Raw genomic sequence first — 13,906 nt, 5'->3', positions numbered from 1 at the left:
CTCCACACATAAGATCGAGTCTCATACAGGAACTGCACGAGTCCACGGAATACGGACATGCAGGAATCGAAGAAATGGTTAGACGACTGTCTAAGGTGTTTGCGATACCACGTATGCGTACGAAGGTGCAGGAAATACTAGGCAACTGTTTGGCATGTCACCAGAACAAGCCCAAGAGACATAAGCCCTACGGCCTGTTACAACCCTTACAGCCACCATCTAGACCATGGACAAGTGTAACGATGGACTTCATAGTGAAGCTCCCGAGATCGTTGGAACCAGGATCAGCTCGATTTTGCGACACAATATTAGTAATCGTGGACCGATTGACTAAGGCGGCAAAGTTTGTGCCTACGGAAGAGACTATTACGGCAGAGGAGTGCGCGTACGAAGTCACCAAAGCATTAGTGTCAGAGCATGGGATACCTGAAGAGTTCATCACCGACCGTGATAAACTGTTTACGTCTAAATACTGGAATACATTCCTGGCGAAGTTAGGTGTCAAGAAGAAGCTTTCGACGAGCTTTCACCCGGAAACAGACGGCCAGACGGAACGAACGAACCAGACATTAGAACAATACCTACGGATGTACGCCAACAAATTGCAGGACAACTGGGTAGAGTTGCTGCCGACAGCGCAATTGGCCTACAACAGCACGAGATCTGCAACAACGAAGCATTCGCCGCACTACGCGAACTACGGATATGAGCCGGTAGCTCATCGAGATCCGAAGGACATTGAGAGTATCGCGGTAGGGGCAGACGACAAAGCGAAGCTTATGCGAGATTTGCACGAAGAATTGAGCAAGAATATAGCTCAACGGAACCTCACGACATCCAAAGCAGCGAATAAACAAAGGATTGAGGGACCAACCTTTAAGAAGGGGGACAAAGTTTTCCTGTCACGACAAAACCTGAAAACTAAACGACCATGCAGAAAATTGGACAACCTCCGAGTAGGACCATTCGAGATCCTAGAGGAAATAGGAAAAGTAAACTACAAGTTGAAACTCCCACAAGGCATGCGAATCCACCCTGTCTTTCACAAGAAACTCCTGGAGCCAGCACCTCCAGATGCCGAGCTAGCAACGGACATAGAGCTCGAAGACGACGAGTACGAGGTCGAAGAAGTCAAGGACCTGCGGAAAATCGGTAGTCAGTGGAAGTACTTGGTCAAGTGGCAAGGATGGCCCGAGAGCCACAACACTTGGGAACCTGAAGGAAATCTGACGAACTGCAAGTCACTGGTACGTGATTTCCACCGGAGACAACCGGAGAAACAAAAGTCAACCCTAGAGCGGAGTAATCGGACTCCACGGGGAGAGAAAGGGGAAAAGAATAGTCAAAAGAAGAATCAAGAGGATCAGCCTGTAACCAGCCCGAATCAGCCAACGGTTCGGATAGCGGTGGTTCGACAACAGGAGGGCCCGTACCCCCAGGGGCTGAGCTCCCCTCGGCCTGCTCCTTCGCACGATCTTGGACGGCGATTATCGCAAGATCACGACGCGCAAAGGCACGTTTCCTATTCTTCACTTCCAGAAGCTCACGACGAGCACGCGCAGCGGCCTCTTCAGCAAGAGCAAGTTCCAGCTCTATACGCTCCTGCTCAACCTGGATTTCTTCCCACTCTTTCTCAGAAACGAACAAACTACACTCAGCGCCAACCGAGATACACCCAGCACAACGGCCGGAGGACGTTTCAACGAAGCAACGTATCTTCTTCTCCTCACAGCGCTTACAACGAAAATCCATTTCGACACCCTCCTCTTCAGCTCGCAAAGCACGAGCACGCTTCTGTTCAGTCGAAGTTTGAGCACGGGGGGCACGTTGTTTTTGGACCTTGGGCATGGTTAGGAAGGCTAGAGTCAGGAAAAGGACGGACACAATGGCCTGGGGCCCACCGACCTTATATGCAGCTGACGATTCAACACGCGGCGCGGCAAAACGATAATCCAGGGTATCGGGACGATACGCCTAAGAGGGGGGATAATGTTACAAGTAACAAGAAGGATTCTCTCCTTGACGAAGGGATGGGAGGCAGGGAGCCTATGGAACGTCCACGTCAGAAGGTAATGATCAACGCGGGGCGTAGATCACGTGACTTGGCATCTCGCCAAGACAGGACATCTGGAGATGCCAGGTCCTCTGGAGATGCCAGGACATCTGGAGATGCCAACGACATCTGAGATGCCAGCGGCTTGGCCAGATGCCAGGACTGAAGCAATGAGGATATAAGGATGGATGGATTTCATTATTTACTCTCGTTGTGGTCAACTCAAATTGTACTTTCTTACTAGTATCTTTACTTAATAAGATTGTTACCTGTTAGTCTATAGCAATATAGATTAAGTTGTCTAACCTTTGTTACCTTTCTATCCAAGCACACCACTCCACTGTCTCGCCAGACAAACTTCACGGAACACTAACGTAAGGCTCATCGGCCATAGTGGCGGACCCGACCAGAGCAGTATAGACCCAAACCCCGTGTAACATATAGCCTTAGAGTATTACTCTTAAAATAATTTCCTAAATTTATAATAGCTAGTTATTATAGCGTTAGGCTAGAGAAAGTAGATAAAATACTAAAATAATAGCCGCTTAATTGCTTAAAATAACTAGTTATTATTAATTACTATATATATAAGTTCCTCTTTAAAGGCCTAGGTAGAGTACTACTAAACTAAGCTATCTAAAGCTTAGAGTTAACGCTAGGGTAGTATAATTAGTATAGAAGAGTCTTATTTATATAATAGAGATATTATAAATCAACAAGTCTAGGTTTAGAGATAGTTATAGAGATAGGTAGTACTAATATTACCTTACGTTAAATACTAGAGGACTAGACTATAGTTAAGGTAGAAAATAACTAGGTCTCTACTAGGTATAACTACAGCCTCACTAAAACTATTCTAAATTTAGCTAGTATAATAAGTAGATCTCTACCGCAGCTATTTGCTTAGTAAAGACTTAGCCTAGGCTATTCCCCTCTACTAGTCTTCCCACACTAAGATAATCTCTTTCTCTTAGTTACTTAGTCTCTTAGTAAAGACTAGATACTTTAGAAGCGTTATTATTATATAGCTACTACCTTTAACTATTTAAAAGGCAGTTATCTAAAATAGCTAGATAATCTCTAGAATACTAGGTTATTATTTAGCTATTATAATGTGCGTAGAAATTATAAGACGTAATAAAGATTCGTAGTAAGTCTAAAATATAAAAAAAATATAGAACTTATTAAGAATAAAGTATTCTTATTTTATTAACGTTTAGTAACTTAAGATATCTATAATTAATAGAAAGAGCGGCAAAGAACTAGATACCTTAAAGAATTAAGTTGATATTATTAGATAAAGTAGTTAAAAGTTTTATTATAATAAGATTAGATTAGTATACTAAGTAGATTGTAAAATAGACTAGACAGGCCTTCTACGTAATAATTAGCCGTAATAAGAACCTAATAAACTACTAATCCCCTATTAGCTAGTCACGCTATAGCTTATGTATCATTATTATTAGTAAATCCCTTAAACTTAGACTTAAGGTCGTCCTAATCCTAAAACCTATTATTATTATCCTTACTACTCTCTCTATTAAGTTCTTAAGCTTTAGCAGCTTCCTACTACTTATTAGTAATATAATTACTAGTATTATTAATATCCTTATTATCTTTATTATCTACTTCCTCCTTATACTTATTACTATTATAGCCCTTAATATAAAGCTTATTATTATTTAGTGTTATATCTAGGTTAAACTAGTCGTAGATTAGTATAGGCTCGCGTTTCCTAGCGCTATTAGTAATAAAACGTAATAATTATCTATTATAACTTACTTCTATTTAGTGTTAGTAATAAGAGCTAGCTTATTTAGAGATAGACCTTTAATAAACTTATACTACTTATCCTTCTCTTATTTACTTTTAAATAAGTTATTTTTAAGCTTTTTTTAATCTACTTTAGTATTTGTCGCAAAGGAGCTTCTCTAAAACACTACCTAACGAGAATAAGTAGGTAGAAGAATAAGACTAAGATAGTTTAGCTAAAGAGCTCTTACTAGCCTCTTAAGCGTAGCTAAAGATATTTTTATACTATCTTTTATTAATCTTATTTTTAATCTTAGACTACTTCTTATAGGCTACCTAAAGAGCTTACTTAAGCTACTTAGCTAAGTATTATTAGTATAAGCCTATAATAAATTCTTATAATAACTAACTACTACGCTTATTACTAAAGCGCTGTTAAAAAAGGAACTTTTCCTTATTAACTAAATACTAAGCTTTAGCTATTTCTAGGAGCTTATTATAGTCTTTAGACGCCTTAACCTTCTTATATAGATAGTATTTTACGCTACGGTCTAAATCCTTAGCTTTCTTAAGAGCTACCTCCTCTTAAGTCCTTATAGTAGTATAATCTCTTTGCGTAGTAGCGCGTAAACTACTACTTAGCTAGCCCTTATATAGAGCGCTAAAACTAGTAAGGCGTCCTTTTTATAAGCTACTAGAGCCGCGTTCTATAATAATATTATTAATCTTATCTTACTCGTAGTTAAAACCCTATACTAGTTAATAGCTGCTATAATAATAGAATATAGTAAATACCTTAGTAAGGACCTCCTACTCTTCTTACGTAAAGCTATTAAGTAGTTTAATAGAGTAAGGCGTAACTAACTCTTCTAGTATTTTATTATTGTTAGGCTCTAGCTTAATTTACTCTATAGCTTACTATAATAATAGTCTATAAGAAGTATTTAAAACTAGTACTATAGTTAGGTAGAGTAGGTTATAGTTAGATACTTTGCGATATTTTCCTATACCTAGTGCACGCTAGCGTAGTAGCTAGCGTCTAGCTAGCGTATTAGCTTATACTCTTATTTTTAGTCTTAAAAAAAGTCTAAAATTTATAATTTTAGTATTAGCTAATAGCACTTATTAAGAGCTATCTTAGGGTAGATTATTATAGCTTTTTATCGCGGCTTTATTATAGTAGGCTAGGAGTGTAATTAGAGAAATCTCTATAGTACGCTCTAGACTCTAAACCCTACTAAGCCGCTAGCGCTAGGGCTAGCGTAGAAACTTAAAGTTAAGTTTAATTATTATTCTATTAAGGGGGTATAGAAGTGACTAGTACCATTTAAATTAGCGATTTAAGTAGTACCTATTTATAGAGTATTATAGTTTTTTATTATAGATTAGGCTAGCTATTAAGGTATTTATTAGTAGAGTCTTACTAGACCCTAATTTTTACTATACTACAGCCTAGAGCTTTAACCTTTTTAAAACACATAAATAACCTAACTAACTATCTATCTATCTAACTAATAACCTAGCTAACTACTACTACTCTACTTTATTACGTTCTATTATAGCGCGCACTAAAAAATAAGCTAAATATCAACCCGCGAAAGGTACTGCGAGGAAGATAGTACTAGGCAATAAAAAAGCTAGCAAAGATTTAGTAGAACCTACGCGTAAGAAGCGACGCTAGAAACCTAGTAGTAAGTTATTATAGTATCTTATCACAGCACTTAACTAATAGATAGTAGCTATTACACTACGTGAAATTAAAAGATAGTAAATAAGAGGCGACCTATTACTACTAAAGCTGCCGTTTTCACGCCTCGTATAAGAGATTACTAAAAACCTTAGACTAGAACTACGTTTTTAATAGTAGGCTCTTAATATACTTTAAGAAATAGGTAAGGCATTTCTTATTAGTTACTTTAAAGGTATTTATTATAAATATTTATCACGTTATTGCAGAATCTAACCTTAATAGACTACAACTTAAACGCTATTTATACTAAGAGGGTTACTATTTAGGCAAAAGACTCTATTCTTACTAAGCACTATCTAAAGAAGTTTGCTAGTAATAGAGTTTAATAGTAATGTATTAGCTATAGGGTAGTTAGTAACTTAAATAGTAATGCACTAGCTATAGGGTAGTTAGTAACTTAAATAGCTCTAATAATAATATATAGACTCTGCTTTATAATAAGTATCTATAATAAATAACTCTACTACTCTTAATAACCTAACTATAACCCAACCTAAACTCTTAGCAACCTAACTATAACCTAACCTAAACTTTTAGTAACCTAACTATAACCTAACCTAAACTCTTAGTAACCTAACTATAACCTCTACCTAATAATTTTATTAAGAGTTAAGTTAGGTTATAGTTAGGTTGCTAAGAGTTTAGGTTAGGTTATAGTTAGGTTACTAAAAGTTTAAGTTAGGTTGTAGTTAGGTTGCTAAGAGTTTAGGTTAAGGTTAGGTTTAGGTTATAATTATATAAGACTCTAACCTAACCTTAACCTAAACTCTTAGCAACCCAACCACAACCCAACCCCAACCTATTTGCTAGTCTAGCCTAGAGAGGGGAGTACTATCACAGCGCTAGCTAATATAGCAGCGGACTAGCTACTTCTAGGTGTATAAGACTAGAATTCTATAGGAGGCTGCTAGGGCCACGGTGCTAGTGAGGTGGCTAGCGCACGGCCATCCTAATTAGCTGTTAGTAGAATCTAGGTGTGGGCCTAAGCACCTAGATTCTATAAAACTGCAGCACTATAGTCTAGATAGCTCTTTAAGCTACGTTCTATCTACTACTTTATACTACTTATAGTAAGAGCTTATTAATTAGCTGTAGCAATAGATCCTATACTTGTGTCTATTTTCTCTACCTATAAGCCCGCCCTGTAATATATCGAAGATTCTAGTTAATAGAGATAAATAAAAGATAAAGAGATTGCTAGGGGAAAGAGAATAGTTAAATTATCTTCCTAAGGTAGTCTGTAGGATTCGCTCTACTCTTCTCTACTTTCTATCTACTAGCTCTTCTACTACTTATATATTTGTTGTTTTAGATTCTAGAAGAGTCTTCTTAGTAATAGCTTACGTAATCTATGGCATAATAGATAGATATTACTAGATAATAGTATAATAGCTTCTAGTAATAAATTAATTTGACGATTGTTAGTTGAAGGTTAAGTATTTAATCTTATTAGAGATTAGCTGGTGAGCTTATATCTCCAACACTTATAATATCATCTTCTCTCTTAGGCGTATTGTTCTAATACCCTAGATTATTATTTTACTATACTATATATTAAATCGCTAGCTATATATAAGGTTAGTAGACTCTAGGCTATTATAACTATCTCTTTCTAACTCTAGCCTTTCTAACTATTATATAGAGTTTAAGTCTATACTACTTTAGTTAGGTCCACCACTATAGTTAATAAGCTTTACGTTAGTGTTCCGTGAAGTTTATCTAGCGAGATAGTAGAGTAGTATACTTAAATAGAAAGGTAATAAAAAGTTAGATAACTTAATCTATATTACTATAGACTAATAGGTAATAATCTTATTAAGTAAAAGATACTAGTAAGAAAGTATAATTTAAGTTAACTATAACGAGAGTAAATAATAAAATCTATCTATCCTTATATTCTTATTACTTCTATTCTAGTACTCTCTATTCTCTCTTAGAAGTATATTACTATAAAAGTAGTAGAAGTATAATTCTCCTAAGGCTCTCTATGCTCTCTTTTTTAGTAGGAGTATAGCTCTTAGTAAAAGTATCTATATTACGTGACCTCTAGCCCTACGATATCTATTACCTTTTAACGTAGACGTAGTTAGCCTTTAACCTTATTATCCTACGTTAAAGAGAGAATTCTTCTTATTACTTATAATACTAACTATACCTAAGGTTTCTTCTTCTAATTATTAGACTTCCGCGATAACTATAACTTAGCGTTGTTAGGCTTAGTCTAATTAAATTTATTATAGGGGTAAAGAGATAGCTTTCTATTATAAGCACTATAAGAAGAAGAATCTTTATTACTTTATAGATACTATATCTAAGTAGTATACTAATTATATTACTATAAAGGCTAAGTGTAGTTTATTTATAACTAAAGAAGAGTAGAAAAAAATTAAGGCTAAAAAGTGTTAAAAGCGTCTTAAGCTTACTTACGCTAAAGAACGTCAGTTATAAGTAGTTATAGAGACTATATATTTATATTATAAACTCCTAGAGGTTAAGAAGTAAGAGTAAGTATACGCTAATTAAGATTATACTATTCTAAATCTTTAGAACTATAATATTATATAAGGTTTAAATCTATACTTCTCTTACTAGGTCCGCTACTATAGCTAATAAGCTTTATACTAGTATTCTATAAAGATTATCTAAAAAGATAGTAGAGTAGTATACTTAGATAGAAAGTAATAAAAGGTTAGATAACTTAATCTATATTACTATAGACTAATAGGTAATAATCTTATTAAGTAAAGATACTAGTAAGAAAGTATAGTTTAAGTTAACTATAATAAGAGTAAATAATTAAACCTATCTATTCTTATATCTTTATTACTTTAGTCTTAGTATCTAGCTAAGCCGCTAGTATCTTAGATATTGTTAGTATCTCTAGATATCTTAGTATCTCTAGAGGACCTAGTATCTCTAGATATTCTATCTTAGTAAGATACTAAATTACGTAATCTACGCTCTATATTAATTATTACCTTCTAACGTAGACGTCTATAGGCTTCTTTCCTCTTATCTCTTTATTAAGGAGAGAATCCTTCTTATTACTTATAATATATATCTTAGTTTTAAAAGTATTCTAGTCTTTAACTAGGTTAGTATATTATAAGTAATAAGAAGAATTCTCTTCTTAATAAAGGGATAGAAGGTAAGGAGCCTAAATACGTCTATATTAAAAAGTAATAATTAACGTAGAGTATAGATTACGTAATTTAATACCTTACTAAGATAGAATATTTAGAGATACTAGGTTCTCTAGAGATCCTAGAATATCTAGAGATACTAATAATATCTAAGATACTAGCGGCTTAGCTAGATACTAAGACTAAAGTAATAAGAATATAAGGATAGATAGATTTTATTATTTACTCTTATTATAGTTAACTTAAATTATACTTTCTTACTAGTATCTTTTACTTAATAAGATTATTACCTATTAGTCTATAGTAATATAGATTAAGTTATTTAACTTTTTATTACCTTTCTATTTAAGTATACTACTTTACTATCTTGCTAGTTAAACTTTATAGAATACTAATATAAAGCTTATTAGCTATAGTAGTAGACTTAACTAAAGTAGTATAGACCTAAATCTTATATAATACTTTAACTATCTATAGATTTAGTAGACTTAGAAAGATTAATATTAAAATATCTAATTAAGATTTAAAAATATCTTATAACTAGACTTAGTTATAAATAAATACTAGTAGACTAGTCTAGAGTTTTAGACTAGTACCTACTTTAATAATTAAAAATAAGATACTAACTCTAAGTAATAATAAAGTAGATAATAATACTTATAACTTATAAGAGTTATAGAATCTTAGGCACTAGGCTATAATCTATATATAGTAGATAGCTAAAATATAAGTAATAATTAATTAGCTTATAAGTTAGCTAATAGCTATACTAAATAAAAAGCCTATTAAGAAACTTAAAATAGTAACCCTAGATAAGTATAATAGTAACTAAGAAAGGTTATAGATGTTTCTTACTAATATTAAGTTATACTATAGCTATAATAATATACTAAATAATAAAGAAAAAATACTTATAGCTAATACTTATATAAAAAGAAGAGTAGTAAGCTAGATATAACCTTATATAGAGAACTTTCTAATAGATATTAATAATAAAGAAATAAAGAATTAAATATATACTTTATTTAGTAGTTAAGCTAACTTTAAGAAGAAATTAAGATATATCTTTAGAGAAATAGATATAAAAAGCTAGATAGAGAAGGCTATATCTTACTTAAAGTAGACTAAAGAAGTTTTAGCTTATATAGTAGAGTTTAAGTAACTATCAGCATAAATTAATTAAAATAATTTAGTACTTTAGATAGTATATAAAGTAGGTCTAAAGGAAAATATTAAAAATAAACTTATATACTATAATAAGCTAAAGAATTTATACTTATTAATTAAGTTAATAATATAAATTAATATAAAATTATAAAAATAGAAGGAAGCTTAGAAAGAATATAGACTAAGGCTACTCTTTACTAATACCTAAAAGTATTAGAGTAATAAGAATTATAATAAAGATATATATATAACTAGTAAAGTATAAGATAAGTTTAAGAATAAGAATAAAGCTTAAGAAAAGTTTAATAATAGTCTTTCTAAGAAAGAACGCTAGAAGTATTATAATAATAAGGTATACCTCTACTATAGTAAAGTAGAACACTTCTATAAGAACTATTTAAAGAATAAAGTTAAGTAAGAAGTAGTTAAGATAAGGATATTATAGATAGTAATACTATATCTAACTAAGGAGCTAGACGAGACTCTTAGCGACCTAAACCTATATAATAAAGTAAAATAAGCTACTAATAAGGCCTTTAAGCTAGTATAGAAGGTAGTAAAACTCTAAGACCTTAAGTAAGATAAATTACTACTAATAGATTAATAAGTTAAAGAGGTTAAGATACTATACTACCTAAGAAACCTATAGTACTAAATTTATAGAAATACTAGACACTAAAGTAATAATTATAATATTAAAGAATAAATTATAATTATAGAACTTTATATAGAGGAAATTACTTATAGAGTTATTTAGAAATAACATAGATTTAAAAAATTTAATAATAAGAAGATACCTTAAATATTTAAGAAATAAATAGAGTAATATAAGCGCTTATATTAAGTTAACTACTTAAGATAGTATAATTATTACTTAAGAAAGTAAGAAGAAACTAGAAATAATAAGAATAATTACTACTATATTAACCTATAGTATAATAAGTATTAAGTATAGTATTATTAGATATACTAGCTAAGAGAAAAGAAAGGTTATAAGGAGCTATACTAGATTAACTATATAACTAACTACTAGTTCTATAGAAAATAATAATAGAATATTTAAAAAGTAAATAACTACTACTATAGTATAATATCTACTAAAGAATATAATATTAAGAACTATAGAATATATAAAAATATAAAACTAAGCGTTATAATAACTAGAGTATTTAAATAAGATTAAGAAAAGTCTAATAAAAAAAAGAGCTATAAATAACTCTTATAGACGTATTATAAAAAGAGATATATCTTCTACTAATAATAGTTTTATAAAGAAAGTATCGTAGGGAGGATATAATACTTTCTTTATTAAAAATAAAGAATAGCTTATATAAGAATTTTATAAGAATAAGATTACGTAATATATTACTAATATAGTAATTACGTAATTGCTTACTAACGATTATAGAAAATCGATTAGTAATAGCTTAGTAATCAAGCTTAGTAAGTGCTTAGTAATCAGACTAATAATCGCTGATTAATAAAGATAATAATAGGTATAAGAAGATATAATTGTAGCTAGGTGACAATATAACTATAGAACTTAAGCTTCTTTTATAGAAAGCTTACGGACTAAAACTTTCAATTTCGTTCGATATAATAAAAACTTAATATAATCGGCAGTTATCTACCGTTAACTACTCCTACCAATGAAATAACAAGTAGTTAACTACCGTTAACAGCTGACTTACCGGTAGTTAACTACTACCAATCAACTATTAAGTAGTTAACTACTACTACTAGCTTATTTGTCGGTAGTTATCAACTACTAATCAACTATCTAGCAGTTAATTAGCTGTTAACTCCTCTTAACAACTTAGTTTGTCGGTAGTTAACTACTACCAATAAGATAACTATCAGCAATCCAGCGTTGATACTAAGAAATCGGTAGTTAACTTCTACCAATTGATTTCTTAGTAGTTATCTTTCATTAACAACAAGGTTATTGGTAGTTAACTACCGTTAAACAGGGTTAACGGTAGTTAAGGAGAGTTATTAAGTAGCTTATTAGTAATTAATAATAAGCTTAAAACAGCTAGTAAGAAATAGCTTAAAAATAATAAATAATAAATAAGTTATAGAAGTAATTACTAAGTTATTTATATAACGCTATACCTATTATAGCTATTATAATAAATAAAATAATAGAAAAATTATTCTATAACTTACAAGTTTAAAGATACTTATAAAGTAAATAATTATCTCTATAGTACTTTATTAGTAAATATCTATAAAGTAGATAGATACCTAATTTATAAAATAAAGAAGCTAGAGCTAATAAGAAAGTTTACAAAGAAAGATATACTATATAAGAATATCTATTAGAGCTTCTATTATAATAACTAGTATATAATATACTATTCTACTAAGAAAAGTAAAGGCTACTTTTTTAAGAAGAGAAAAGGTAAGTAGATAAAAAACTAAGATACTACTAAAGATAAAGTTACGCTAGTAAAAGTAGTTTTAAAATAACTCTTAAAGAAGTATATAAACTAAGAGTATAAAATTTATAATTATGGACTATAGTACTTATAAATAAATATAAGGTAATAATACTTATAAATAGTAGAGCTATATAAACTATTACCTTGCTTTAAGTAGTAGAGAAGAATAATATATCTTATTAGACTAAGAAAGTACTAATATAAGTAGTATTAGCTAATAATAGTCCTATAATATATAAGAACAGCTAGATTTAACTTAAGACTAAAGTAGTATTATTACGCCTAACTAGTTAAGAAAGCTAAATAAAGATTAATATTATAGATTTTAGTAAGACTAAGATAATAATTAGCTATAACTAGTTATTAAAATATAACTCTACTATTAATTAGTAAAAGAAATTAATATATAGCTAAGAACCTATATATAAAGTTACTAGTATATAATAAAAAATATATCTAATAAATTAACGTATAAACCTAGATAAAAAATTTAATATAATTTTACTATATAAGATTATAGGAATTTATATAAAGAACTTTTAAAAAGTAAGAGTTATCTAAATATAGTAGGTTATAACTATAAAGGAAGAACTAGTACTATAAGTTACATCTATTTATAATAAACTATTACTAATAGTTTTAGTAAAATACTAAATATTAGAGTTTAAAGAACTATTTAAGAAAAATAAAGTAATAGACTTAATAGAACACTAAGATTAAAATTATAAGATTATCTTAGAGAAAGATGTAAAGTTAAGCTTAAGAGAAATATATCTTATAGCGCCTAAGTATAATACTAAGTTATAAAATTACCTCTAGAAGAACTTAAAGAAGAGATTTATTTAACTAAGATTAGACTTAATAGCCTTACCTATATTATTTATAAAGAAGCTTAATAGAAAGTAGTAACTATATATTAATTTTAAAAGGTTAAATAGTATTACTTAAAAGAATTAATATTCTCTACTACTTATTATAGAGCTTATAGATTAACTCTAAAGAGCTAAGTAATTTATAAAGTTTAATATTTAGAAAGGATTTTACTAAATTAGAATTAAAAAAAGTTATATGTAGATAATAGCGTTTAAGATAAAGTATAAACTATTTAAGTATATAGTTATACTATTTAAGTTAATAAATACACTAGTAACCTTTTAATTAGTTATTAATAACGCACTTTATAAATACCTTAGAATCTTTATTACTATATATCTAAATAGTATACTAGTATACTCTAGTAGTATATATAAAGAATATATTAAGTATATTAAAAAGATTTTATAAAAGCTTAAAGAATATAAGCCATATCTTTAACTAGAAAAGTATAAGTTTTATATATAAGAAATAGAATTTCTTAGATTTACTATCTTAACTAAAAAAGTAAAAATAAACTTTAAGAAGATATAAACTATATAGAAATAGCTAAAACCTTATATAGTTAAGAATATTTAATCCTTTTTAAAATTTATAAACTATTATTAAAAGTTTATTAAAGATTACTTAAAGATTATAGTACTTCTTATAAAGATAATAAAGAAGAAAATAAGTTTTAAATAAAAATAGAAATATTAGAAAGCTTTTAATTAGATTAAGTACA

General features: G+C 30.0%; 1 protein-coding gene across 1 annotated transcript; it reads right to left on the bottom strand.

Annotated features, from left to right (window-relative positions):
* Positions 1–1,034: 1,034 nt before the first annotated feature.
* PSV08DRAFT_254561 (uncharacterized protein) lies at positions 1,035–1,846 on the bottom strand. Its single transcript, XM_066092471.1, has 2 exons — positions 1,232–1,846; positions 1,035–1,139 (listed from the first exon to the last, which is right to left on the bottom strand). The coding sequence occupies exons 1-2, from the start codon at positions 1,750–1,752 to the stop codon at positions 1,043–1,045; spliced, it is 618 nt and encodes a 205-aa protein (XP_065949930.1). The 5' UTR covers positions 1,753–1,846; the 3' UTR covers positions 1,035–1,042.
* Positions 1,847–13,906: the final 12,060 nt, after the last annotated feature.

The sequence above is a fragment of the Bipolaris maydis genome (genome assembly GCF_028858645.1).
Source record: "Bipolaris maydis strain C4 unplaced genomic scaffold PSV08scaffold_1, whole genome shotgun sequence".
Classification (NCBI taxonomy): domain Eukaryota; kingdom Fungi; phylum Ascomycota; class Dothideomycetes; order Pleosporales; family Pleosporaceae; genus Bipolaris; species Bipolaris maydis.
The sequence above is the reverse complement of the archived record's forward strand: the minus strand, read 5'-3'. Positions and strand labels throughout refer to the sequence as shown.